Here is a 27,135-nt window from a genome sequence, read left to right as displayed (position 1 = left end):
ATTGTTGTGTGAAATAATATCAGTAAATGGAAGCAGCACATATCTGCATCTGCAGTCTCATGCTCTGTTTTTCTCTTCTCTGCCTGTCATCTGGGGCCCTGCGGCGTCCAGACGGTGGAGCTCAGTGACTGTGAGAAGACCCAGGCTCTGGCCCTGCAAGTGCTGCTGTCTCTGTCCAAGTTTAACCAACACCGCATCCATGAAATGGACTGTTACCATGGTTACTCCATGATCCATCAAGTCCTCATCAAGACCAAATGCATCGTTGGATATCATATGCTGAAAGTGAGTCACACGTTGAACTCTTAGCTGTTCCCACAGCCTCTACTGATCTCTGTGCAAGAAAACATATTTTACCATTCCTTGTTGTTTTTCCCATGAATCTGAATCCATTCTGACACAGTGGTGCCTCTCCGAGCTGGTGTTGGTGACCCTGCTGTTACTTGACCCTCTGGCAGTGTCTGTAATTGAGCTATGTGATGGCTGTGTGCTGAAATGGGTTCTGTCTGAACTGATGAAACACTAAGATCCTCCAGAGCTACGCAGTTAATGTCACTTCAGGTTTCCACCCTCTGTACAGTATTGCACAAAATTGCACTCATTAGTATTGAACACTTTTTACCACTTCTAAAGAAGAAGGGAATTCCACATTCCGCTTTCATTTGATGCTGTAAAAGAAATCGTCTGTATTATTAATATTTCACCCAGAAGTCGGTGAATTTAACTTGTTAAGGATGTCACACAGATCATTAGTTAGGCTGTCTGTGTGTTAGGCTGGAAGCTTCTTTGTTAGTACCACGTTCAGCTGGAGACATGAAAGACTGAAAGATTTATGTCCACTGCAGTAAAACTGGTCACAAATGATGGACTTTGATCAATACAGACAGGCCTGCTGAGGGAGCAGCTGGCATTCGTTTTTGTCAGAGTAATAAGCACTGCAAAATTTTCTTAGGAAAAGTATTGATCTTCTTTCTGTATGGGCTTCTGCTCTATTGATTATCAACATGTTGAGGCATGTTTCTGTGAACAGTACTTTGTCAGTTATCATAGAAACACTATAAAATTGTATTTCCGATGATGGACCACTTTTTATCTCTCTAGACGTTGCTTGACGCGTGTTGCAGTGCACCCATCCTCATCCTGGGAGATGACGGTCAGTTCCGTTTGGACACAGAGTCAGTCGCTGTGGTGCAGGACATCAAAATGCTCTCAGACATCCTACTAGACTGGAAGATCTGGGCCAAAGCTGAGGTAAACACTTATATTAGAGAATTATTAATATGCAAAGAAAACAAGGCAAAACATGACAGAATACACAAACTGAATTATTCACAAATAAGAAGTGCACTTGCTCTGTAGTCTTGGTAAGGTAAATAACATATATTATTGATCGAATCATTTCTTGTACAGTAGTAGAAATCAGTAGGAAAAGAGAAAATTATTACTGCTGAATCTCTTTACTGAAACTTGTTGTGTGTTGACCAAGGCCTTTCCATTTATTAGCAGACATTCCTGATGAAGGGCATGAAGCTCCTTTTCCTTTTTTTTTTTTTTAAAAGTAACATAAAGTGCATTTTGTTGAGAAAGCACAAATGCACTGCTTATCAGAGTGTCTGGATATAAAGAAAGAATTGTTCATCTGAAGTGTGTTTTTGCTGTATATTCTGCCTTTTCTCCCTGAATAGTTTTTCATTGCTGACAAGTGATTGTGATCTTGATTGTGTTGTTTCTTTAGTGTGGAGTGTGGGAAACGCTTCTTGCTGCTTTAGAAATCCTCATCCGGGTGCACCACCCCAATCAGGTCTTCAATATCCGTCAGTTCCTCAAGGCTGAAGTAGTGCATCGCTTCCTGCTCACCTGCCAGGTGTTGCAGGTAGGTTTCTGCCATAAAGCTGCTGCCGCAGTGCCTGTTTTCTGAGAGCGATACTAAAAACATGTGTTTGTCTCAAGGAGCATCGGGACGATCATCTTACCGCAATCCCGCAGGAAGTGTGTCTGTCATTCATCAAAATCATCCAGGAAGTTCTTGGATCCCCTCCAGACATGGACCTGCTAAAGCTCATCTGTAACTTCCTGCTGGCCGTTCACCCACCTACCAATACCTACGTCTGCCACACTCCGTCCAGCTTCTACTTCTCACTGCACATAGGTGAGGATGCAGTGCAGCTGAATTTGGAATCTCTGTATCAACACACCATCACTTTAATGCACTGAGTTCTTTTGATGTCTCTTTGTTTGTCAGACGGGAAGCTGTACCAGGAAAAGGTGCAGTCCATTATGTACCTGAGACACTCGAACAGTGGAGGAAAGTCTGCCTGCAGCTCTGTCGTGTCACTCTCCCCGACTGTTTTCACTGATGCTCCACATGAAGGTACACCTGCTCAGCTCCTTTTAATGCACCCAACACACTTTACAATAATTAAATATAACCTTGTACTGAAATTACAATCTGAAAGATCATCATTTTAGGAGTGTTAATGACTCTAGCTGGGGAAAATATGCGTAGTGCTGTTTCAGCTCCATTTTCTCTGTGATTAATTACAGTCACAAACGTTTTATTTTAGGCAGCAAATGTAAACATCATTACTTCTGGGAAATAGATGATGCATGAGCATTAGGTCATTTAATGCATCTTTATCTCTGTTTCCCTTAGATCCAATAGTTCCTCAGCTCTTAGTAGTTCCACCTTTTATACATAAGTCTCTATATCATTTGTCTGAGACATTTTACCTCTTAGTTTGTGCTTTTGTTGTTTTTTTTTGTAACCCCTTTATCATCATGCTGTTGTTTTTGTTGTTGATTGTGTTTTTCTTTTAAAGCACATCACAGTGTTACTAAATGGGCTTTTCAGCTGCAAAACAAAACATTGTGAAAATTCAACAGAACAAAAACAACTCTGAACAAGATTTCTTACCACAATTAAATGCAAATGTTTCATCAGTCAACAATTGTGATTCCACTCTGCTGCCTCATGTTTTTCATCCCAAACACAGGTCTATCAATATTTCTATTTGCACTTGACACATAGCACAAGTGTTGTACAATGCTCCTGCATACAAATAAGATCCTTTGCAGTTATAAGTCTAATAATTTGCAAGTGCTGAAGCATTTTTCTATGTGTTACAGGCCATCTCCAGGCTCCCTCCCCTGAACATGGAGGTGATGATCAGTCCTTACGCCCCCCTAGTCTGGCGCCATCTCCGTACTCCTCGCCTCTGCTGACACCTAGACTTGGACGGGGCAGCTCAAATGAGGCAGGTGATGGTGATGGCGTCTCCCTCGCCACTCAACAGGCTCTCAGCAGCACAGAAACACTCAAGAGGGGTGGGGGTGAGGAGCCACTCCTGAGCAGCTGTGAATCAGCCAAGACAATATGCGACTCTAAAGACACAGGTGAGGAAGCAGCCCCACGCACCCCATCTATCAGTGTGGAGGAGGACCGGGATGAAGCAGCGGAGGTGGATAGCCTTGCAGAAGGGAGTGTCGGGGTGACAGAGTCTGACGACAGGTTTGACTGGGCTAGTGATGAGGCACCACGCCGCCCAGACAGCTTAAAAGGCATCCAGTCCTTCCAGAGGAGTCACAGCAACCTGGCCAGTCTGGGTCTGGCATTTCCAGCTCCCAACGGTTCATTGACAATCAGCCGCTGGCCCAGTGCAGCAGACCGAGGCTCCGTGCCTGAAGACTGGGAGAGCTACACCTACTCTCCTGGCTATGAGAGGGCACAGAGCAAGGCTGAGTCCAATGACAGGTACACAGTTGTTGTCAGGTATACTATAATGTAACTAGGCTGTCTGACACTGATTCAGAATTAACTATAAACTAAATGATACTTTGTAATGTGTCGTAAGTCACAGTTTGTGTGTCTCCCTCAGGTCCAGCTCAGAGGACTGCCTGGTGCTGATCTGCTGTGGACTCTATGATCTTCTGAGGGGAGTCTTACTGCTGTTGCCGGACCTTATGCTTGAGGAGGTGATGGATAAACTCATCCAACCAGAGGCCCTCATTGTCTTGGTCAATCACTCGTCACCTCTTATCCAACAAGGAGTAATGAAGGTTGGTTTTCTTGTGTATCTTTTTTCATTTACTGCTTTTATACATGCATACTGTTACCTGTTGGATTAATAAAGTAAATCTTAATCTTAATCTTACCTATCACATCACCTCTCACATTTCCACACGTTACACATATAAAATTGTTTTAAATTCTATCTCTATCTTCTGTACAAAAGACAAAAATGGTACTAATCAGACCTAAAAAAAAATGCAGCTTAAATATGTTTTAATCTCCACAGAGGCAGTGTACTGTAAGCTGCTGTACTCCCAGACCTCATTTATTCTGCTCCTCTCTTCCAGCTGCTAGATGCCTATTTCAGCAGAGCACAGAAGGAGCAGAAGGAGAAGTTTCTGAAGAACCACGGCTTCTCCCTGCTGGCCAACCAGCTGTATATTCACCAAGGCAGCCAAGGGCTCCTCGAATGTTTCCTTGAGATGCTGTTTGGACGGCCGGTGGGCCTGGAGGAAGAGTGAGTCCTTAGAAAATACACTCGAGGCACTGTATATTATATTTTCTTATGTTACTGTTTTTATATAATTTTTTTTAATCGTTCTATTACTTTTCAGCCTGGACCTGGAGGAAATGGAGAGTATCTCACCCTTCAGAAAGCGCTGTATTATTCCGGTCTTGGGCCTAATTGAGAACTCCCTGTATGAGAACTCCTTGGTGCACAACATCCTGTGTATGCTGCTGCAGCTCGTCAACGCCTGCCCCAAGTTGGCAGACATCCTGCTGGACCACGGACTGCTCTATGTCCTCTTTAACACCTTCTCCACCCTGAATGGCATGGAGAATGGGTATGGCTGCCAGAACAAAAAATGATTCATTTTAACACCTCAATGGCTTCATGGGGGTTTTTTTGTTGAATCTTTGAGCTGAGAATGAAATGATTAATCCTCTTATTGTCGGTGAGTCTGGCGTATATGAGCGGTAGACTGACTTCCTATGCTTCAAATTTTATTCTTGTCCCTACAGTATTCCCCTGAATGACTACAAGCTCCTGGTGTGTGATATCCAGCAGATGTTGGTAGCTGTAACTATCCACTCCTGCAGCTCTTCAGGGTCCCAGTACTTCCGCATCATCGAAGACCTCATTACGTTGCTGGGTTTCATGCAGACCAGCAAAATGCGGCGCACACAGGGTGAGGGCTGGACATCTAAAATTCAATACACATGCAAAATACATCACATCTTCTCATCTGCTGCACTCTGCAGTTGTGTATGATATCAAGCTGTTCAGCCCCAATGCAAAAAGAAACTGAGCTGTCACTTCATTGTCTATAGCTGAGTAGAAGCACCATTAAAAATATTCTCTATTTTCATATTTCCACTAACTTGTTTTTTCTCATTTTCAATTAATTTGCACTAATAAAACTCTCTATGCTTCTACATTAGCCTTCATTTTCTTGCTATATTTATGATGTGATATACAGTACTGTATCCATATGTTACCATTGTCATTGTGTCTGTTTCTCCAGAGATGGCTGTGGCTTTGCAGTTCCGTGTCCTTCAGTCTGCCATTGAGTTCATAAAGACGACGGCCAACCAGGAGCCTCAGAAACTGAGCAGCTCTGTTAACGCACCAAGCTCTCCGCATCACGCCATGTATCAGAAGCGCAAAAGCATCGCCGGTGAGTGTGTCAAGCGGATGCAACAGCATAATTCTGGTCTGCTTTGGTCTTCCAGAGTGTTGAGGTGGGGAATGTTTGTCTGTTTATTGATCCTGTCCTCATCCCAATCTGAAGGTTCCATCGCCATGAAAGACTCCATTATCCCCCGCATCCCCAGAAAGCACTACTGTTCCTATGGCCAGATCCCCTTTTCCCCTCCCTTCAGCTTCCTGTCCCAGGACTCCCCCCTCCCCTCCCCCTCCGGAGCCCCATCCTATATGCTCCACTGTGAAGCAGGTAGCCGGGACTGCAGACTACAGCGGAGAACATCCTCCCTGTTGTGGTGCATGTCTCCTGATTTTTGCAGTGAACTCACCCCTGCCCCTCCCCCTTGTACACTCACCTGGAGGTTTAATTTGCCCAGTACCCTTGCGTGCTACTGGCGCTAATGTGTGTGTGCATGCTTGAACACCTAATGAAATCAGTCTTCATTTTGATCAATGAAGCTTCAATGAGATGTTTACATAACTTTACTCTGGATTAAAAAAGACAAAAGTGTCCACTTGTACTAAGACATTGGTCACAATCATAAGTGCCTAACTTGTATTTACTAAGGACATATCAATGTTGTTCTTGCAGGTCGGCGCCGGTTCTCTTTGGCCCAGACTGACTCCCTTCTGATGCGTATGCGCTCTGTAGCCAGCGATGAGCTTCACCAGATGATGCAGAGGAGGATGAGCCAAGAAAATCCCATCCGTGCCAGCGAAACAGAGTTTGTCCAGCGGCTGCAGAGGCTGGTGGTTCTTGCCGTTAACAGACTCATTTACCATGGTGAATAAACTTATTGTACTAAAATGTCTGAACTTCTACATTTGCTGTCTAATCCTGGCTCTGTGCTTCTTGTTGTCAGACGTCAGTCAAGACTTGTTTGATCTGCTGAATATCCCGGACTCTCCAGACCAGCATCTTTTTGCATCAGATCCAGCTGACCAACCACACGATGAGGGTGGCTCCTCCTCCGTTCCACACTCTCCAACTCCCTTCACTTTGCCTCCTGCCAGCAAGAAGAGCTTTCAGAAGGACATCCTCAAACTAATGATGGACGGGATTAAAATCAGCCTGGTATAGAAACCATTAATGAGAGTCTTTTCATGCTTCAGAACTTTTTTTTTTTTGTTCTTTTTCATAGCATTCGTTTGGTGTCTCACTATGTTTTTATAGTGGTTAACTTAGCATTGATTGTGTGCGTCTACAGGGCAGCACAGGAAGAGGTGGTGCACCACACCAGCAGTGGCGAAGAATTCTTTGGTCCTGTCGGGACACATTTAGGGTCCAAATAGGCCGTCTGCTGGTGCACACGCTCAGCCCTGCTCTTCCCCTGTGTGACAGGAAGGAGGCGCTTGAGTTTGTGTTTGATCCCAGACATTTGGATATCCTCAAGGAGTGCCTCAGCCCAGGCCTAGAGGTGAATATGAAGTTTAATTGTTACTCAAACTTACCAATTAGATGCTAAAATAAAATGTTTTCAGTCTTTTCAACATATGTAATGTAGAAGTATTTTCTTAGTTCTTAGGATTTTGTTTGTCACTCTCAGTTTTCCAGGCCCTGACTCTAAAAAATACTGCGACAGATGCTTTTATAGTCTTTTTATCAGCCTCTTACATTGTCATGGGAGATTTCTCTCTGTCTTTGTCCTCCTCTCAGGCTTTACTGAAGGTCATTTAGCTGGATAACGCTTGTTTCCTGGCACCATGCTTCAGACACAAATAAAACTTTAAATGTGTGCACTCTCTCTCTCTCTCTCTCTCTCTCTCTTTCTTTCACTCTTTTACTCAGCATGGGCCAAAATTGTCTCTGTACCTGTATGAGATGCTGCACGATCACAAGGACAGCCTCACCAAAGAGGAGCAGAGCGCTGTGGGTGTATTCATGACCTCACTCAAGCTTTGTGGTCATCGCTGCATTCCACCCAATGCTCCACACAAGCAAGACTTGCTGAAGGCCATAAAAGAGGTATCCTACAAAGACACAGTCAGTGTTATAGGGAAGGGCAGAATCTTGCTTTTCAGTCAGACCTAATTTAACTCTTCACTTCAGCAGCATGAAATGTTAACATTTTTGCAAGCAGAAAATCTCCCATGAATTCCAAGCACAGTCTGTTGTTTCTCACACCAAGGAAAAATTCAAGTACGAAGCTGAAGAAAAAACAAGCAAGATGGCGTGGGAAAAGAAAATGGCCAGCACTCAGAGGAGGTGAGGAGTTGTTTTTCTGATGTCCAGCACAGCACGTTTTGGCAAAAAATTGTGTCTTTTGAGTTCATTTTTTTCTCCATTCATTGTTGTTCCGCTGCAGTCTTATCCAGCGCCTGGACGGAAAGTCAAAGGACATTTCCAAGATAGCTGCTGATATTACTCAGAATGTGTCTCTGCGGCAAGGCATGGAGAGGAAAAAAGTCATCCAGCACATCAGGGGTCGCTACAAGTCCGACCTCAGTGCCAGCCGCCACTGGCAGGAGCTGGTGCAACAACTCACACATGACCGGTGGGTGTCGCTCTGCCACAGTGATATTTTGTCTGTACTGATGTGAGTTGACCCAAATGTCTGTTAATGGTCTGTTTCAGAGCTGTGTGGTATGATCAGATATCCTACCCGACATCCTGGCAGTTGGACCCCACTGAAGGGCCGAATCGGGAGAGAAGGCGGCTGCAGAGATGCTACCTCACCATCCCCAACAAATACCTCCTCAAAGACAGACGCCAACCTGAAGGTGGAATAACCCTCAGTTGCAGAGTTCAGTCTAGACGTTCTGCTGTGTTTGTCTCAACAAATCTAATCTCCATGTCTTGTTTAGACATAGTGAAGCCACCGCTGTCCTTCCTGTTTGAGGATAAGACACATTCCTCCTTCTCCTCCACTGTCAAAGACAAAGCCACCAGCGAGTCCATCAGGTTTGTCTCTTTCAGCCTTCAGTAAACATTATTTCTGTCTTAGAAAGCCTGGATCACTGGTAGAAGACTTGTGATGGTCTGCAGGTCTGGTGCTGCACTGAGAGGTGCTTATGCTTTATTCAGCTGGTGTAATGTGTTTTTGTCCTTAGGTTCACCAGACGGTGCATCAGCGTCGCCCCCTCCAGAGAGACAGCAGGGGAGCTTCTTCTGGGTACGACACTGACCACTGCACACAGCTGCTCCATGCATAATATTCTCTGCCTGCCACACAGCACAAAGAATAATCTGCTCCCTCTAAGGCACTAGAGAGCATTGCACTGCCCTCACACACATAAGTGTTTGCTGTTTATTCACTCGGGGAAGCTTTTGTTTGTCTTGCGCATACTACACCAAATCTCACTCACCCTGTTTGCCTCACAGGAAAGTCTGGGATGTACTTTGTGGAGGACAATGCTGCTGATGCTCATGATAACCAGGTAAAGGTAGAGGACCTTTCATGCTTGTTCTCTGCTAGAGGTATAGCACTACCGGCAACTCAGTGTTGTGTTTATTTGTCTGAATAGAGCCTTCATGGGGAGACAGAGGCACCATCTTTCTCCTGGACGTATGAGGAGATCAAGGAGGTGCACAAGCGGTGGTGGCAACTTAGAGACAACGCTGTGGAGATATTCCTCACCAACGGCAGGACCCTGCTGTTAGCTTTTGACAACACTAAGGTGAGGCGAAAACACCAGCCACATGGAATAAGAGTGAAGAACGCCAGTGGAATGTTGGAAATTCTTAAAACAAATGCTCATCATACTCATGAATTATACACGGAAGATGTTCCAGTTTGTTTACTTTAGCTGTTTCACATCATTACAGATACCCGAGTGGATTTATCTTCCATATCTAGACCACCCAGCAGATCAGAAAAGAACAATCATTTGAAAAATGTAGCTACACAGGATGGACTGGGATGAAAATGACAGTGCTTAGAGAAAAGATGCATGAATAGACAAAAATCATGGAGCCTGCTGTGAGAGTTGAATTGTTGATTTTTTTGTGTGTGTGTGTATTTCGTATACCTTGCACTCAGGAGTACTGTGTCGTGAGAATCAGTTGTGATGATCAGTCACCATAATAAGATACAGTACCATCATACTGTGCAGGGAAGAAAGCTGTTATTATTTTGATCTGCTTTCAGTGAAGTGCTGAAAGAAAGTTTCGATACGGTTGGAGTATCACTCGGGTATAAAAGTATTGATTTAATGGCAGACCGTTTACAGTTTTAAATTTGGTGAAGCAGGTGTTTTCTAATTCAGAAAAAAAAGTACAAAAAACCACTGAGTGAATGAAAGCCAGACAGATAAATCAGACAAATCCTTTCATGGGTAACACTGCAGGCTCTACTTTTACGTTTTGATGACATGTTTTTGTTTTTATTTAGCCACTAAGATTCATTACCATGCCTGGTGCATGCCTGCGTTATAGTCTTTGATATTATCTTAGCATATCAAATTAGCATTTCTATTATGAGCTTGTTTGCCTCACAGAACTGCCGGCATGGAAGGTTTGTTTTGGCAGAGAGCTATAGCAAACTGATGAGACTGAATTGTTCAATGATAACGTAGATTCCCAACTTCATCCCTTTTTTTTTACGTGCTTCACCTCCTTGTCTCGGTGTTCTCGCCCTAGTTCCGGGACGACGTCTACCATAACATCCTGACCTCTGATCTTCCCAACCTGCTGGAACATGGAAACATAACTGCGCTCACGCAGCTGTGGGGCTCTGGTCAGATCACCAACTTTGAGTACCTCACGCACCTCAACAAGCACGCAGGCCGCTCGTTCAACGACCTCATGCAGTACCCGGTGTTCCCCTTCATCCTGCGAGATTACACCAGTGAAACGCTCGACCTGCAGGAACCAAACATCTACAGGTCGGTGCCGGATGGCAGCTCTGTTGCTCTATTAGAAAATGCAATTTTAGAATCATGATACATTGTGTTAAATGAGAGAAGAGTAGAATAAACAATATTTTCAGTAAGTAAAATTCAGTCTCCCTGATGTCAAGATTAATTGCTTGGTATAATGCCATTTGTTACTGAACATCAAGGATCATTAGTGCCTCCCTTGTAATACAGGAACCTGAGCAAACCCATCGCAGTTCAGTCAAAGGAGAAAGAGGATCGCTATGTGGATAATTACAGGGTAAGAACTGGACACTTAACTTAAATTTAAAAGTGTATTAATTGTTTTAGTAAGAAAAAACTTCACCGCCATCATCACCCTCATTATGCGTTTGTCTTGAGCAGTACCTGGAGGAGGAGTACAGAAAGGGCATACGTGAGGATGACCCCATGCCTCCTGTCCAGCCTTACCACTACGGCTCGCACTACTCCAACAGCGGCACTGTTCTGCACTTCCTGGTTCGCATGCCTCCATTCACCAAGATGTTTCTCGCCTACCAGGGTGAGTCACACATTGATGGGATAAGCTGCATGAGCTACTTGTCCTCACTCAGTTATTATTACCAACAGTAGATGGTGGATTAAAAAAAAAACATAATACAGTATTAACACAGCTTTAACAGGCTGACTCTGTTTGCTGCTGTATTGACTTTTAGTGTTTTAAACATGTTAACATCAAGGTCACACAAAAACACAAGCAAACGAACCAAATGAGGCAGCTGTAGACCAGCAGCACCTCAAAGCAAATCAAAATTATTGCTTTAATCAGTGGAGTTTGGTGGATTTGGGGGGCAGCACAGGTTGATTTATAGGTGTAAAGTAAAGCAGTGACATGGACATAAACAGTATCACAGCAGTTCATTTATCACCTGGCTTTCACGTTGATAAACTGAGCATTTGGAAAGAACACATGAAGAATGGTCAATTCTTTTGGGCTTGATATAAACCCTTTTGATAACATCTTTAAAAACGGGGTCTCACTCCATATTTACGTTGACCTACGTGTCGATGAGGTATGATTCTGACCCACTGAAACCACAGATGTAGCATTTTAAATGCTGAAATGTCCTGATCTCAGAACTAACTGAGCACTGTGCTGCCGTGTTGCATTACACCCATAAAAGGTTACTTCATCTTTATCCCGCTCTCTGATCAACTCCTTGCCCTTCCCCTTCTCTTCTCTTCTCTTCTCTTCTCTTCTCTTCTCTTCTCTTCTCTTCTCTTCTCTTCTCTTCTCTTCTCTTCTCTTCTCTTCTCTTCTCTTCTCTTCTCTTCTCTTCTCTTCTCTTTTCTTTCTTTCTATGTGTTAATTTATTTTTCCTTCATCTGCCTCTGATCTGATCCTGCTAGGCATCTTTTTATGTGACTGTAAATGTATTCAGCGAGCATGGTGTTTAAGGTCATGAAAGGAGATGTTTTCAATCGGTGAGTCGAATTTGTAATTAGGTTTTCTTTGGCCTTAATCAGACCAGAGCTTTGATATCCCGGACCGGACATTTCATTCCATGAACACCACGTGGCGTCTGTCCTCCTACGAGTCCATGACTGATGTGAAAGAGCTCATTCCAGAGTTTTTCTACCTCCCAGAATTTCTCGTCAACAGAGAGGGTATTTATTTATTTATTTATTTATTTATTTTTTTAAACCTTTTTATTACCAGCATAAATCTTCTCTTTTATTTGGCTGTGCAGGTTTTGATTTTGGGGTTCGTCAGAATGGCGAGAGGGTGAATCATGTGAATCTGCCACCCTGGGCTCGAAACGACCCACGGCTGTTCATCCTGATCCACCGACAAGCACTGGAGTCCGAGCAGGTCTCCCAGACATTGTGTCAGTGGATTGACTTGGTGTTCGGGCTCAAGCAGAAAGGCAAAGCAGCTGTCCAGGCCATCAACGTCTTCCACCCAGCTGTAAGTTGCTGCTAATGATAATGGCATGTTGGATTGTTATGGGGAAAATCGTTGGCTTACATCGGCTGTGTGTCACTTTTCGCAGACATATTTTGGCATGGATGTTTCGGCTGTTGAAGACCCCGTTCAGCGACGGGCCCTGGAGACAATGATCAAGACGTATGGACAGACACCTAGGCAGCTTTTTAATGCCTCTCACATCTGCAGGGCGGGCCCCAAACTCACAATGGAGGGTGAGCTGCCGGCAGCCATGGGCCTCCTGGTTCAGCTGGCCTTCAGAGAAACAAGGGAACAAGCCAAAGAAATAGTCTGCCCGGTAATCCTCTCTGCGTTGTGGTGCTCTGATGAAGATGTCACTTTATGCACCGTCCATGAACTGCTTCTCACCTGGTGATTTTTTTGCCTTCGTCCCCTCACAGAGCCCGCTACCATGGATCAAAGGTCTGAAGTGGGGTGAGTACGTGGGCTCCCCCTCTGCTCCGGACCCGGTGGTGTGTTTCAGTCAGCCGCACGGTGAGAGGTTTGGATCCCTGCTGGCTCTGCCGACACGAGCCATCTGCGGCCTGTCCCGCAAGTTTTGCCTCATGATGATTTACAGCAAGGAGCAGGGTAGGCATCATGACACTTATTCAGAAGTGAGGCTGTAAATGCAGGATCTACCGCTCTGTCCTGCTGACTCCATTAATTCTCTTGTGTGTAGGTGTGCGGAGCATGCACAGCACAGACATCCAGTGGTCGGCCATCTTGAGCTGGGGCTATGCTGACAACATACTGAGGCTGAAGAGCAAGCAGAGCGAGCCGCCTATCAACTTCATTCAGTGTTCACAACTTCACCAGGTAAAGTATCAAGCTCACAAAAATCCATTATTGGCCTTTTTTTCTGAATCGTGAATCATCCAATGAGCCTTTTGTCGTTTCCTCCATCTGACCACCTGTCTCCCTCTCCTCCAGGTGACCAGCTGTGCCTGGGTGCCTGATGGCTGCCAGCTATTTACGGGTAGCAAGTGTGGAGTCATCACCGCCTACAGTAACCGCTTCACCAGCACCACGGTGGGTTTCCATGGCGACGTCTCCCTCCAACCTTCCGCCTCCACACAAAACACCCAATCCAACCCACCCACCACCCGTTACTCCCCTCCCTGCCCCTCTTTAGACAGCCGCACCGTGCTCAAACGCTCAGCTTCATTAGTCACATCACAGTTTGCCCTTGAAACACATTTCCACTGAGCCTATAAGTGGGATTAGGGGTCTGGGAGTTCAGCCATCAGAGAAGCTTTCAGACTTTCACTGGTCCCCACTGCTGCACATCTAGATTTCCTGTTTCTCTGCCTCTGAAAGGTGTTCAAAGCCCTGCTGGAGATTTACTAATGGAGATTTTTTTTTAGGAAATCCAAGACACCTCATCCATGCTAACATGAGTCACTGATACTGAGCTGAGTCGCAGATGTATTTTAGATCTGTCTCTCTTAAGACGTGTCTGCTTTTGGATAATGTCTTTCCACAGCCATCAGAGATGGAGGTGGAATCTCAGGTTCACCTGTACGGACACACGGGGGAGGTCACCAGTCTGTTTGTTTGCAAACCCTACAGCATCCTGATCAGTGTCAGCAAAGATGGCACCTGCATCCTGTGGGACCTCAACAGGTCAGTGTGTGTGGGAAGAGTGAAAGCAGAAGGAAATAACACGGAGCGTGTTGGTGGATTCTGAGCTGTTGTGTGTTTCTTCAGACTCTGTTATGTACAGAGCCTCACAGGCCACAAAAGCCCAGTGACTGCTGTGTCTGCCAGCGAGACCACGGGGGACATTGCCACAGTTTGTGACTCAGGTGAGGGACGTGTTTATTGTATCATATCACATCCCTGAGTTATTGGAGTGTCTTTTGGTCCTTGGTGTGAATGATGACTCCTGTTATGTGTATCCAGAGGGCGGAGGCAGCGACCTTCGCCTGTGGACGGTGAACGGTGACCTGATTGGTCACGTCCACTGCAGAGAGATCATCTGCTCAGTGGCTTTCTCCAACCAGCCAGAGGGGGTGTCTGTCAACGTCATCGCCGGTGGTCTAGAAAACGGCGTCGTCAGGTAAGCAGAATGATTTTTTTTTTCCTTATTAAGAATTATTTCCACTGATGGATTCTGTCTTTCAAAGGTTGTGGAGCACCTGGGATTTGAAACCAGTGAGAGAGATCACCTTTCCAAAGTCTAGCAAACCCATCATCAGGTAATTCAGCGGTACCATTTTTTTTTTTTTGTGGAGACACTTTCTTCATAAGCCTGATAATCTGTCCTGTCTGCCTCAGCCTGACGTACTCGTGTGATGGCCACCACCTCTACACAGCCAACAGCGAGGGCACTGTGATGGCGTGGTGTCGACGGGACCAGCAGCGCATGAAGCTGCCCATGTTCTATTCCTTCCTGAGCAGCTACGCTGCAGGCTGACTGCCTGTCTGATGTTTACTACTTTTCTGTTCTCAGCAGGAGGACCTCCTTCCTCCTCCTCCTCCCCCTTTTCCTCCTCCTCCTCCTCCTCCTCCTCCTGCTCATGTCTGCGCTGACAGAGAGGAGGACATGTCAGCATGGCCTCAACTTCTTTGAACCCTCTCTGACTTTTAAATAAGCCATCCCCAGCTGAGCATCTCCACCACCACCATTCCCAGCATCAAGAAATGAAGTGACAATAGTATTATATGTATATAAATATATATTTATAAAGCTAAAGAAGAAGTGGAATGTTGGAGGAATGGATGCGTTTTTGGCTGAAGCTGCAACAGACACTTTATACAAAACGTACTTCTGAGAGTGTGTTTCATTTGTTCTTTGATTCCTGCTGTCGTGTTCTTTGTTGCTTGCCTGATTTAGCCGTCTCCTGGTTAGCTGCTATCGTCTGGCCAAAGCCAGAAACCTGAAGTGTGAAGACCCCCCCCCCAGTCTCTCACATCAGCGGCGCTCAGCTCTCCTGCGGCGTGTCGTCGTCTGTCAGACCGCTGCCTGAGCTTGGCGAGCGTGTCCCGCTGACGCTGTAGTCACTGAGAGGGAAGGAGCCCCCTTCCTCGCGTCTGTCACCAGGAGACATCCTGCTCTGTGGGAGTGAGACGCCCCTCTGCTGGGCTGTCTGCTCCACTCAGGTCTGAACACTAGTGTCACGGCCCTGCTTCGCTTCATATCTGAGGGGATGGAATGAATTGTACCTTGCGTTGCCTGTTGTTCTGTCCTACTTTTTGCATGCTCGGATGATGCTGACCTTGACTGTGTGAATGTGGATGTGACATTCGCTGCCATGATGCTCCTTGTTTGAAGTTTGCCTTGCGATGATAAATGTTGCTGTTCATTTATTTATTAGAAACTACTCATCCTTTCCTTCCGTCTTTCTTCTGCGTTTTACTCACTGTCTACAGTTCAATGCGCTCGAAACATTTCCACTACAGATCTTGCTGGAAGCAGTTATCAAACACTGGAGGAGAAACTTGTCTTCACTCACATGCGACACGTGTTTTTGTACCTGTGCAGCAATGCTAACAGGTGATGGAAGGTGATGAAGAAAACTTCAGTTTACACTACACCCTGTTTCCTTCCCCTTTGAGTATTCATGCAGCTTTTCTTTACATTCCCACTCACTGCGCTTACAGTTTGTCTCTTATTTAAAAAGCACCTTTTCATCAGCTTTAAAGAGATCCACAGTCTTAAACTGAAAGCAATATCAGACGCAAAACATGCAATAGCTTAATCCTCTGTTATCTTGTTCCAGGTGAGGAGGTTTTCACAGCTGTTCTGCCTTTGTGGTGACTGCAGTGTGATGAAATAAAAAAAAAGTCTTACAGTTCATTTCTTTGTAGATGAGAAAGGGAATATTTTTTAATGAAATCATCATTCCTTATTTGTGTCATTGGCTCGTGTGTTTTTGTGTGTTCCCTCTCGCTCATATGATGTCACTGTATTTGTTTACCATGTACATACACTTCCTGTTTCTGCAAACCCTCCTCTTTGCATCCAGATGTGTTTGTGTGAATGTTTTTTTTTCCTTTTTTTTAATGGAAAAAAATAGTAAAGTATTATTTTTCTGTTAGTAACTTAAGCTATGCATAATTTAAGATCATTGTCTTAGTTTTGCTTAAATTATGTTTGTTTGTTTTTTGCCTTATGGCATGATGGACTATGGTTCTGGAAGGTCATGTTTATTGTTTGTTTTTTGTTTGTATATATGTGCGTGTGTGTATGTATGGACAAATCAAGTGATAAGTATATTATAAATATATATAAATATTTGAAGGAATATTACTACATCTTCGTGGGTTTGTTGTCCATTTCTTTTTTGTGGAGAATGATGCGTTCAGGGACGCGCTGAGCTATGAAATAACTGCATTAGATGAGAATAGGAGAATCTAGTGGTTATGGTTGACATGTGGGGTTTTCTAATGGGGACACATTCATCCCCCCCCCCAAAGAGCGCTGTCGTTAAGGATGAGGCCCGTCTGTTACTAGGGGTGGGGGGGACCCGGTGATGTCAAAGCTGATGTAAAAATGAAATGGGGAAGCCTGCAGATCTCTGGCGCCTTCTGCAGCAACAAAGCGAGCTGGGGGAAAAACACACACACACACACACACACACACAGCAGCTCCTAATTTTGACTAATCGGCAGCGTTGGTGCGTTTAGGGCCGGTTCGTATTGTGGATGCTCATCCATCTCTTCTGCTTGTTGTCGCTGCAGCTCCTGGTCCACTGATCGAGTGCTCCCTGCCCCACAGCCTCCTGTATGTATCTGATCGTCACACAGAGGTTTCCCCCCCTGCTGCATGCGTAACATCTCTCCATCAAGTCCAGCGCCGTGGTTGTGCTCACCAAGACCTCGCCGCCTGGATCTCATCTTCCTACACGGAATACGCACGACTCACGCAGAGCGAGCCGCCGAGGAGACATCATCCAAACGCCAGGATTCACCTCCTCTCGGGTTCAGTCCTGACCGAAGCGAGCCTGGGATTTCCTCTCCTCATTTGATTTTTGACAGATCCTTTTTTTTTTAGTGGGTGTGTGTGTGTGCACGCGCGTGTGTGTTGTGGTGTGTGTGTGTGTGTGTTTGTGTGTGTGTGTGTGTGTGTATGTGTGTTGGGTGGAGTCAACCCGGAATTCTCCAAATTGGAAAACCATTGGCACATTTCAGGTAGGTCGGCCGCTGTTTAGCCTTCAATTAATGTGTTCATAGCCGATCAATGCAGCGAAGCATCAATCATTTTATTTCAAAAAACATCATTTTGTAAATGTGGTGTGTGGCTTGCTGCTGTAAGCAGGCCCGCAGCTCGCAGTGTGTCTGTGTCTGTGTGTCCACAGTCTGCATCTCCTTAGAAATAACAGGCTTCTGCATCAACAATTTAGCGTCGTTGCGTTTGGATAGAGCGGCTGAGAGGCGAGCGAGCAGCCGTGTGAGCCTCGGGGTGGACGGATCGTAAGGAGACCTGGATGGAGAGGCCTGATCGCGTCCTGCGCGGGTGGTGATTAAAGGCTATAAATTGGCTTTACGCAGCCACGACGGCTGGATTATAGGACAGACAAAAAAAAATGAATTCAGGCGCCTGCATCCGTCTTCACCAAACATCTGTTCCGTCTAAATGCACCTTGATGCTGTGATGATGAAACAGATCAATGCATGAATTGAACAGCACCCCACCTCAGAGAGGATGATTATAAAACACATCTGTGGTTCAGGTGTCACCTCTTTCTGGGCCATTTCAGGAGAGGAGGAAGAGGAGGATGGGGGGGTCAGAGGGTCCAAAGCGATGAGAGCAAATGATTTATTATGGCTGTGATTGATCTGTAGACAGGCTGCAGCTGCACAGTGAGGAGAAAGTTGAGGTGATGAAGGCAGATATGAGCTGCAGGTTTGAGCAGAAGTGCTCTTGAGGAGAGAAAGGATGGAGGGGGGAGGGGTTCCTTTAACCCCCCCCCCCTTCCCACAGCTGGCTGCTACATAGAATAAAAAGAAAAACAATCATGCATGTGACTGCAAAATGACAAACGGCTGTCCAGCTGCTGCCCTCGGAGCTCTTTCTTCAGATAAAATGGAGTGTGTGACCCCCACCACCACCACCACCACCCCCTCCCTCCAGACAAAATGGGTTCCTTTACACAGAAAAAGGTTGTGGTACTGAGTGAATGGCTGCTTTAAGAGGATAGGGTTAGAGATATAGCCGGAGGGGCTTCTTCTTCTTCTTCTGCTGCTGCTGCTGCTTCCTGGATTTAATGTGGTCTTCATTGACTCTATATGCTGCCCCCCCCACACCCCACCACCCCCTCTGTTTTTTTCCTCTTGTCATAGGAACACCATGAAGGACGGCATCGCCAACAACAGCACAGCCAGCATCTCCCAAGCCAGGAAAGCTGTGGAGCAGCTGAAGATGGAGGCCTGCATGGACAGGATAAAGGTACGGGGCTCTGAGGCCTGATCCGCCAGATTACAGTTCAATACTTCACTCCAGACACTGTGTGTGTGTCACCATCAGTCTTGGAATTGGTCTTCATCTCGCTTGTCAAATCCTACATTACCCATAATGCATCTCAACATATGGGTCAAAGGTGGAGTTTTTCCTCGCTGCTCATGTGATTCACTGTTTCAAAGCCACACGGTCACACAGTCACAGTTGTGTTGCACCCTTGACAGCATGTATGTCACGCAGACAGGACTACACCTGAACAGGGCTCCCGGTGTTTCGTTGCTGTTACACAAAGCCTCGCTGCTCCTCTGGTTGTAGGTGTGCTCTGCCACTTTCTGCCACTTGACGGCAACGTCACAAATATGCAGAACTAATCTGTGGAAGTGTAGGCGGCTCTCAGTGGTGTTTTTGGTCCTGAAATGAGGTTGAAACTGTGCCAACCAGCCATTTTTAAAAATCTTCTCTGTCATGCCGATGTCTCAACCAATCAGCACTGACCTCCTCCATGTGGCACCTCCACAGCCTCCATGTTGCAGCTATTCAAACTGATACGGATGTATGTTGTTTAGTGTGTGAATATCAGGTTGGTAATGATGCTTCAAATCAAAGTCAATCACTTATCATTTTGACAATCATCAGACACATCGGATCATCTGATCAGCTGATCTAATGCCAGCTGTAGTCATAACCTAGCAAGCAGTGATAACAGCTGTGTGCAGATGTTGGTGTTGTCATATTGGAGAGCCACTGAGGCGTCCATCTTTGTTGTTATTTTACAGTTTGCTCGGATTTAAATTCACCTCACTGAATCCCAACAGCATAAATATTTCTTCTCGTAGCTCAGTTTAACGTCTTCTGACAGGTGTCACCTGAAGCTTCGGCTCACCTTGAAAGCTGCGGTGTGGCCTCTCTGTCAGAGTCTATCTTCTCTGCACAGCTGGGACGCTGTAGCACTCAGAGTGTGGTGACTGTGAGAGCTGAACCCACAGGAACGGAGGACTGTTGACCACTTCTGACATTAGCTCTCTGCGTATTTGGGTCAGGATGGGAGCAGGAATCCTCCTCAACGTCTATTCCCTGGCTGAAGCTCTGTGGTTCAAGCTAAGAGGGGAAAAAAAAGACGTTTAAATGTTCACCTGTTCTGTATGATAATCACAGAGCTGATAGCTGTGAGCTCCTGCAGCCATATAAAGAGTCTCCATCAAACCACACCTGGCTAAATATTGACTCCCTGTCTTTGCTCTTGTTCCTGCGACGTGAGGCTGCAGTGATCTTATCTCAACATTTTTCATGGAGGGCTTCCTGTGCACGTGTCATCCTCTCGTTTGGAAGGCTCAGGGAATGACTGCCCCGCAGCCTGGAGGCTGTCCGATCAGCAGTTCAGCCCGGGCCTGGAAGCCGGCCACACGGCATCATCTGCACTCAGCACTTTAGAAAACCAGTGATGTTTCATGATGATTTGTACACTGCGCACACAGCCTGATCTTCTGGCAGCCATATTTTTGAGACTTTGCATCAGCTCCTTCAACGGAAACACTTCACTTCATCTCTGTTTGACCCTTGACCCTCAGTGTTTGTAAACGCAAAGAAGTGATTCAGAATGTTGATTTTTCAGCTAAATGATGGGTGTTTATTGTCTTTTTATGTAGTTAAGGCCAGTAGCTATTCATATTTAGTGGTCATGGTTTGTTATTTCTCACCACATAGTGTCAATAAACCCCCGATCCATGATGCAAATGTTGTAACAGTACACAGCAGATGTGTCTTTTTACATCACATTAAGGTGAGAGTGACAAAGCAGGGTCAGTTAGCCTGGCAGCTGCAAAGGATGCACCTGATGTATTCGAAGGAGCCCTTGAAAGTCAGCTATAGTGTCATAGGTACTGCCTGCAGTTCACATAATGACCACAGGTGTCACTATTAACAAGTGTTTTCTTTCTGGGAGGCTGGTGTTTCGTCATTCAAACGTCTTGTTTGGGTAAAGATTATAGCTCTGGTTAAGATAGATCTGTTCACCTGCAACAAGCTTCTCCGCCATTTTTTCCCCAACAATCCAGGTGCACTAAACCTCATTCACTGCTGTTATTTTCCTGCTTCACATCAGGCGTGCTTACATTATTGTAATCTGCCCCCATTTTTCTGTGTCCTCGTTCTGTTTTGTTTGACTAAGCAAGAAATGTGCAGTGTAACTTTACAGTGCTGTGGAAGACGGAGGGTAAAGAGTGAGGATGTAAAACTATGTTGTTATCTGGAAGGAGGTCGGGAGTGTTCAGCGTTTGAATAGATCTGAGTCGTCAGTTTTACTGTACCTTTGGCGTTTTATGGAAAAAGACGTGTCAGCCTTGAATGTAGATGGATAATAACTGTCAGCACTGATCCCAGCGGCTTTCACTCAGATTCAGAGCGGGTCTGACCGAAGCAAACTTTAAACTTGTAAAGCTTTCAAGCTTTCCTGCAGAAGCCACTGGGTTCATGTGCACTTTTATTTCTCATTAGTGATAATTATGAAAGGAAAAACATCTCTGATTAGGACAGCAGGTTGTATTAATTATAAAATATCAGATTTTCAGCATGTTCCACTGCAAAAATATTAGCAGCATGATTTCACATCTGTATCTAAGTGATGAAGAGGCAGACAGCTGTGCTTTGTCAATTAAAAAGAAGAAGAAGAAGAATGCGACTGTAACTAAAACACATACAAAAGAAGCGGACAGTCGTCCACAGCTGGCGATCCCTTAAATTTAATTAAGAGATCTGACGGAGGAGAGCGTGGATCAGTCACAAGTAGAGGCCCTCTCTGTGCTGCTGATTGAGGGATCACCACATTCTCATTAATTGCTCAATCAGCCAAAGGAATGTGATCTGAGCTAATTAGCAGGACTCTCCTTCCATCACGGGGCTGCAGTGTAATTACAATCAGTCTGGGCCTAATGACACACACACTGTGCAGTACTGCTGTTTGTCCTGTGGGGCTCCCTCTCTCTGCAGAAACCCTGGCTGCAGTTACATCATCACTTTAATTACTGCATTAACTCTGATTATGAAGGTAATTAAGCTGTTTACTGGTATTGTAAGCCAAGGCTTTGTCACTGGATACCACCAATAGAATGAGCTCATTAGTCATGTTCTTTCACATCATCGATAATCGGATATCATTGAACATCTCGCTGCTACATTGACTGTCCTCTGGGCTGTGTAAAGAAATGTAAAATCAGTCTTCCACCTCCTCTGCTCTCTGAAGCATCACTGTTCTGCAAGGAGTGATAATCTGAGAACAGATCCATGATGCAGGTGTGCTGTAGCAGACATAAAGTATAGACGCGCATTAACTGGAAGGAGGTAGCGAGGGCTCAGTGTGTGGAGCAGGAAGCTAACAGAATCATGCAGAGACGTAGCCATGCGTTTTAATCCCGCCTTGGCAATTTGGTGACGTAATGTGTTGCACTGCTGGACTCTCTTAAACTTGCAGGAGTGAATGAAAGCAGTGAAACAGGGCAGGAAACTGTTATGAGATACAACAAACAAAGTGAAGGAGGAAATCTGGTTAAAAACTCTGTGATCTGTCAGCTTGTTGTGGTCCGGCTAGCTGTGTTCATCAGTACGCAGCTTTGTTCCAGGCCAAAAACAAAGACAGTGAGGCACTGAACAGTGGATGAGGGTTTTTAAAGGGAGGCAGGAAACTAAGGCAACATTACAAAATAAAACAGGAAGTACACCGAACCTTGAGATGTTTGCTTATTTGTTTTGGGCTGTGTGTGTTAAACACTGGATTCTGATCTGAGCAAATCTCAGCAGTCTGCTCCACAAAAGGACTGAAGCACCATTGTGTGTAATATTATTGATTTAGCTGCGTAACAGATGAGCTGATGCACGATGATCCTGTCATTATAGCAAATGCTAAATGTAGGGTAGGAGATTTCATTCTGAGTGTAACTTCTCTTTACAATCCGATGGCAACCAATTAGTTCGGCAGTTTCGCTTTTAAACGAAGAATATGAAGCCAATCCTCCGGGTGGACCCTGCACGGAGTATTGGCTGGTTGTCACTCTCTTCCTGCTCTGTGTGCACCAGAGAGGTACGTGCATGATGGCCGAAGTCACAGACCGCAGCTCGTCTTCAGGTAATGCGCGTCCATGTGATTGGGAGGCGTGGCTTCGGGGTGAGCTCCGAGAGAAAGGGGCGCGTGTTTACTTTCGAAATTTGGCTGACTCTCACTGAGTTTTCAAAATCTCTTACTCTACCTTTAATGGTGAAGATGCACCTTCAAAATCTGACAAGTAAAAAAAAAGCTGCAGTTCCTTATGTGTCCACTTGAGGCTACATCCAAACGTGAGTCATTCCACACACGTCCATGGATGTATGAGCAGAAACATACATGTTTACAGTGTTTCTTTAATCTCAGGTTGCGAGCTAGCTGTCATATTTAGATTAACTAGGACCTATGTGCTGTCAGCATGGCCCCGGCTGAATGTGCCTCATGCTATAGAGAAGATCTACGGGCAGCCATTGCATGCATGTTTGTGGGATGCTTTATGTTTAGCAGGAGTGAATGGGCTCGTGTGGAGTGCTATAACCTGATACACCAGATGGTTTGTTACACTGAACCATCTGGGAAGTTGTCCTTGGAAACTGTTTGGAAAGTGCACCCGCTTTCAAAAACAGATCAGATGAAACGTCTGTCTGTCGCAAGCAGAACGTCCCTGTTCATAGAAAACTCAGCCGCCGATACAGATCCACACAACACACTGCGAGATGGAAGGAAGGAATTCTGATGTAGTTAAAGCAGGTTTCAAGCTGAAGCTGATTGGCAGCTTGATGGATTTAGTGAGCTGTATTCTCTGGTGAGAGCAGCAGTGGGTGAGGTGAAGTGGCAGGCAGGAGATCAGATGGCTCTGTCCTACACGTAGATCCCCGAGCCCTCACCGTACCTCTGATGCAGCTGCTCCTCTGCTCTTCATGTGCCGCCTCCCCTCCCGTAACCTCCCACTCAGCTCCCGAGTGGAAATCTGCACTCACCTACAGTCTGACTGTCAAACTCAGAGTTGCTGTTTGACTTTGAAAAACATAATATGAAACTTTCTGTCTCTGCGGGAGGAGGAGGAGGAAGAGGAGGAGGAGGAGGGGTGTGATATCAGACTCCACCCTGCCTTCGCACTCAGCCGGCCAAGGTCCCGCCTTAACACCTGTCAGTTAGAGCGGCCTCATCCTCTCGCCTGAGGCTGAGGAGGTGCTGTTGCCACGGGCGCTGACGAATCCTGAGTGCAGACAGTTTCAAAGAGGGAAAAAAAAAACACAGACGTACAACATTCACTCTGGTCTCATCTGGTTCCAACAACATCCAACAAACATGAGGTGAGCTGCAGACAAGAGTCAGAAAGTATGATAACGTGTCACAGATGACAGCTTCAGTAGAGATGCTGCAGAGTGTGGACCGGGGTCAGCTTCTGTAACCACAGCGTACAGATGTACTGATGGACAGCCAGACTCTCAGTGTGTGTGGATGAGTTTAGCAGTGAAAGGGTTAATAGTCAAGCATTTTGCAAATAAAGAATATCATTCAGAACAAGGTCAGCAAACCAAAAAGGAAAAAATATAAGTGTGAATAAGGCAGAAATCTCTGCAACAGGCAGACAGTGACTCACACATCACGTCAATAACGAATAAATACACGTCCAGAAATATTTAAAATGCAAATATACAGAAATATCCAGTGGATTTCAGGGTTCATTTTAAAAAGTCTAGAAATCGATTCTTTCTCTTGTCTTAAACAAAGATATTTTCTTCAGAGGAAGAATTCCTTTTACCACTTTCCATCTCAGCTTTTCAAGGCTTCAGCAGTCATTCAGCGGCGTGCCCACCTGTCTGTCCTTCTGCCTGCATCACAGGCTTTGTTTCTCTGATCGGTTGTATGAAGCCGTTCATTCTGCGTCCGTTGGTGGACTCAAATCCACAGAGACCAGACTAATTGAGAATTTCTCCTTTGGGGGACTAATTAAGGATTATTTTATCTAATCTTAATTCTTTTTCTAGAGGAGATACAGACTTAGCATGGCTGACCAGGCTAAACCACTGTGGACACTTTGAGTTTAATTTTTACAATAACAATACAAACTTGTACAAACCGCATATAAAGGGTGATTGACAGGAAGTTATTGACCACTTCAAGAGCTGCCGTGCATGTGCACGTCATAAAAGCTCCTCTGCCTCCACTGTAGGCCACGGACTTATCAGTCATCAAGGCATAAATCAACTCATCATCAGTACCTTTCTCCTCTGTGTCTACGCTCCAGGTGTCCAAAGCAGCTGCAGACCTGATGGCGTACTGTGACGCCCACATACGCGAGGACCCCCTCATCATGCCGGTCCCGGCCTCCGAGAACCCTTTCAGGGAGAAGAAGTTCTTCTGCACCATCCTCTGATGAGCCGCTGGGAGCCGTCGTACAGGTGCAGGCATGGCGTTTGCCTGGCTTCTCTGTCTTCACCACACCTGAAGCTACTGGCCGTAGACGTTGAGTTGAGTTTTGCCAGGTGGACACACTCTGTTGTTGGTCAGCTCTGTCCTGGTGGCTGAAGGTTTTTTGGGGGGAGTCGGCTACCAAACTGGCAACCCAGTGAGCGTATCATGTCTTGTTAAATAGGTTTGTTATTGCTTTGTTATTAGAGAACAGCCTTGCTCAGTGCTTAATGAGATGAGAGATGTTTTTTTTTTTTCTTTCGTTGTGCTAGATCTTAACTTGCCTCAGGAAACAGAAATTTGCCCAGTGTCTACGACTTTTTAAACATTTATTCCCCTCCCTTTGTCTGAATGAAAGGAAAAAAAAAACACCATAAATCTTTGAGTATAAAATTTGAGTTTTTTTTTATGACTCCCAGGACTATTTGTAGCAACACTTAACTGAAATTCGACACTTCCGTCAGTGGCTTCTGTTTCAATTTCCCTCTAGCACCAACAATTAACCCCGCTCCTTTTGCTGCTGCAGTGCAGCCACATCCAGATTAAAGCTCAGATACAGAAGCTTCATCTCATGTAGGAAATCATTTCAGCTGCAATCTGCAGTCATTATAAGGAGGCGGCGGCTGCACAGCGCTCGGATAAATAGACTCTGTTTACTGAAAGGTGCAGAGCTAATGTTTCAGCAGCGAGACGACTTCTTCGGGGTTATCACTGTGCAAACAACCCTTAAGTCAAACAATTATTTATGAATCTGCCACCTCATTCCAAAATCCACTCTTTAATGCATTCTCCCTTTGCTGCTGCTGCTGAAATCAAAGACACTATCATCCACTCCTGCAGCCCCTTCACTGATGTAACCTTTTTCTACTTTTTCCTCTTTGTGTTCTGGGCATGTTTCCTGAGCCTGATTCTTTTCTGCCTGTCCTAGAGTGAATGGCAAGGCCTTTGACATTAATGCCAAACCAGAGGCCTGCATGTTTCTCCGCTTTTTGTTTGTTTGTTTGTTTTTTTTGACAGCCTCCTCTGTTACCGTGGGGACACGTCATGTCTTTTTAGAGTGTGTACAGTATGTTACAGTGCCAACTTTTCTGTGAGAGCGGTGTGATCCTCACACTGTCGTCCCGCAGCCTTTTCTTATTTCTTTTTTTCTTTTATGTTTGTTTTGGGAAGAAAAAGCACACTGTCCAAACGTTTCCTTTACATGGTAGTTGAATAGCATTTGCTAATTTTTACAATGAATTGTTATGATCGTTATTAATATTGTTATTATCAGTAGTATTATTGAATATTTGTTGCACAGCACTGACAGCTACATGACGTGTAGTGCTACTAAGCTTGTATGATACTTAGGTAAAAAAAACAACAAAAAAAAACATTTATAAATCATGCAATTATTGATACTATCTAAGTATTTTTTAAAAACAATGGTAAGGGTCGTTTACATGATATGATCCCTTTCAGGCTTTTTGCGTCATTGTTTCTGTAAAAATTGAAAAAGAAAAATTTCCTCCTGGTACTTGAACAGTTATTACATTAGGGAATTCTGACACAAACTATCAAATTAGTTTTCAGGATCATTCTTTCTGGAAAAACCCCTGAGTCTGACCTCAGGGTGCACTCACTGACCTCGTCTTAAAGATGGTGCCAAATCTGAAAACAACAAAGAAATACAACAGCTAGAGATGAATATTGCATGGATTTATTTCTATCTATAACAGAGAGAACTATTATGATATGAAATATTGACTTTCTGGGTGCTACCCTGCACATAATAATCTCATTG

General features: G+C 45.1%; 2 protein-coding genes across 14 annotated transcripts in view; both read left to right on the top strand.

The window, feature by feature from the left end:
- lyst (lysosomal trafficking regulator) overlaps nucleotides 1–16,637 on the top strand; it is a 45,594-nt gene extending 28,957 nt beyond the window's left edge. For 10 of the 13 annotated variants that reach the window (XM_028424337.1, XM_028424336.1, XM_028424335.1 and 7 more), the window contains 37 exons: nucleotides 112–285; nucleotides 1,102–1,251; nucleotides 1,736–1,873; nucleotides 1,951–2,149; nucleotides 2,243–2,371; nucleotides 3,127–3,751; nucleotides 3,876–4,056; nucleotides 4,357–4,526; nucleotides 4,624–4,854; nucleotides 5,033–5,199; nucleotides 5,536–5,688; nucleotides 5,803–5,964; nucleotides 6,307–6,498; nucleotides 6,578–6,789; nucleotides 6,923–7,132; nucleotides 7,504–7,680; nucleotides 7,844–7,920; nucleotides 8,021–8,209; nucleotides 8,290–8,435; nucleotides 8,520–8,616; nucleotides 8,766–8,827; nucleotides 9,037–9,092; nucleotides 9,180–9,332; nucleotides 10,294–10,538; nucleotides 10,743–10,809; nucleotides 10,914–11,070; nucleotides 12,036–12,176; nucleotides 12,260–12,477; nucleotides 12,563–12,793; nucleotides 12,897–13,086; nucleotides 13,178–13,314; nucleotides 13,429–13,527; nucleotides 13,982–14,121; nucleotides 14,206–14,303; nucleotides 14,401–14,557; nucleotides 14,625–14,696; nucleotides 14,776–16,637. In XM_028424337.1, the coding sequence (XP_028280138.1) occupies nucleotides 112–285; nucleotides 1,102–1,251; nucleotides 1,736–1,873; nucleotides 1,951–2,149; nucleotides 2,243–2,371; nucleotides 3,127–3,751; nucleotides 3,876–4,056; nucleotides 4,357–4,526; nucleotides 4,624–4,854; nucleotides 5,033–5,199; nucleotides 5,536–5,688; nucleotides 5,803–5,964; nucleotides 6,307–6,498; nucleotides 6,578–6,789; nucleotides 6,923–7,132; nucleotides 7,504–7,680; nucleotides 7,844–7,920; nucleotides 8,021–8,209; nucleotides 8,290–8,435; nucleotides 8,520–8,616; nucleotides 8,766–8,827; nucleotides 9,037–9,092; nucleotides 9,180–9,332; nucleotides 10,294–10,538; nucleotides 10,743–10,809; nucleotides 10,914–11,070; nucleotides 12,036–12,176; nucleotides 12,260–12,477; nucleotides 12,563–12,793; nucleotides 12,897–13,086; nucleotides 13,178–13,314; nucleotides 13,429–13,527; nucleotides 13,982–14,121; nucleotides 14,206–14,303; nucleotides 14,401–14,557; nucleotides 14,625–14,696; nucleotides 14,776–14,914 (6,141 nt within the window). In that variant the 3' untranslated portion in view covers nucleotides 14,915–16,637. The remainder of the gene's footprint in view (nucleotides 1–111; nucleotides 286–1,101; nucleotides 1,252–1,735; nucleotides 1,874–1,950; nucleotides 2,150–2,242; nucleotides 2,372–3,126; nucleotides 3,752–3,875; nucleotides 4,057–4,356; nucleotides 4,527–4,623; nucleotides 4,855–5,032; nucleotides 5,200–5,535; nucleotides 5,689–5,802; nucleotides 5,965–6,306; nucleotides 6,499–6,577; nucleotides 6,790–6,922; nucleotides 7,133–7,503; nucleotides 7,681–7,843; nucleotides 7,921–8,020; nucleotides 8,210–8,289; nucleotides 8,436–8,519; nucleotides 8,617–8,765; nucleotides 8,828–9,036; nucleotides 9,093–9,179; nucleotides 9,333–10,293; nucleotides 10,539–10,742; nucleotides 10,810–10,913; nucleotides 11,071–12,035; nucleotides 12,177–12,259; nucleotides 12,478–12,562; nucleotides 12,794–12,896; nucleotides 13,087–13,177; nucleotides 13,315–13,428; nucleotides 13,528–13,981; nucleotides 14,122–14,205; nucleotides 14,304–14,400; nucleotides 14,558–14,624; nucleotides 14,697–14,775) is intronic. The other 3 variants (XM_028424341.1, XM_028424338.1, XM_028424333.1) reach the window with 2 other exon arrangements.
- A 757-nt stretch (nucleotides 16,638–17,394) lies between these two features.
- On the top strand, nucleotides 17,395–26,524 carry gng4 (G protein subunit gamma 4). The gene is made up of 3 exons (XM_028424345.1): nucleotides 17,395–17,631; nucleotides 18,784–18,889; nucleotides 25,189–26,524. Exons 1-3 carry the CDS (start codon nucleotides 17,570–17,572, stop codon nucleotides 25,315–25,317), a joined length of 297 nt encoding a protein of 98 aa, XP_028280146.1. The 5' UTR covers nucleotides 17,395–17,569; the 3' UTR covers nucleotides 25,318–26,524.
- Nucleotides 26,525–27,135: the final 611 nt, after the last annotated feature.

The sequence above is a fragment of the Parambassis ranga genome, chromosome 15, assembly GCF_900634625.1.
Source record: "Parambassis ranga chromosome 15, fParRan2.1, whole genome shotgun sequence".
Classification (NCBI taxonomy): Eukaryota; Metazoa; Chordata; class Actinopteri; family Ambassidae; genus Parambassis; species Parambassis ranga.
This window is presented reverse-complemented; position numbering and strand designations above follow the sequence as displayed.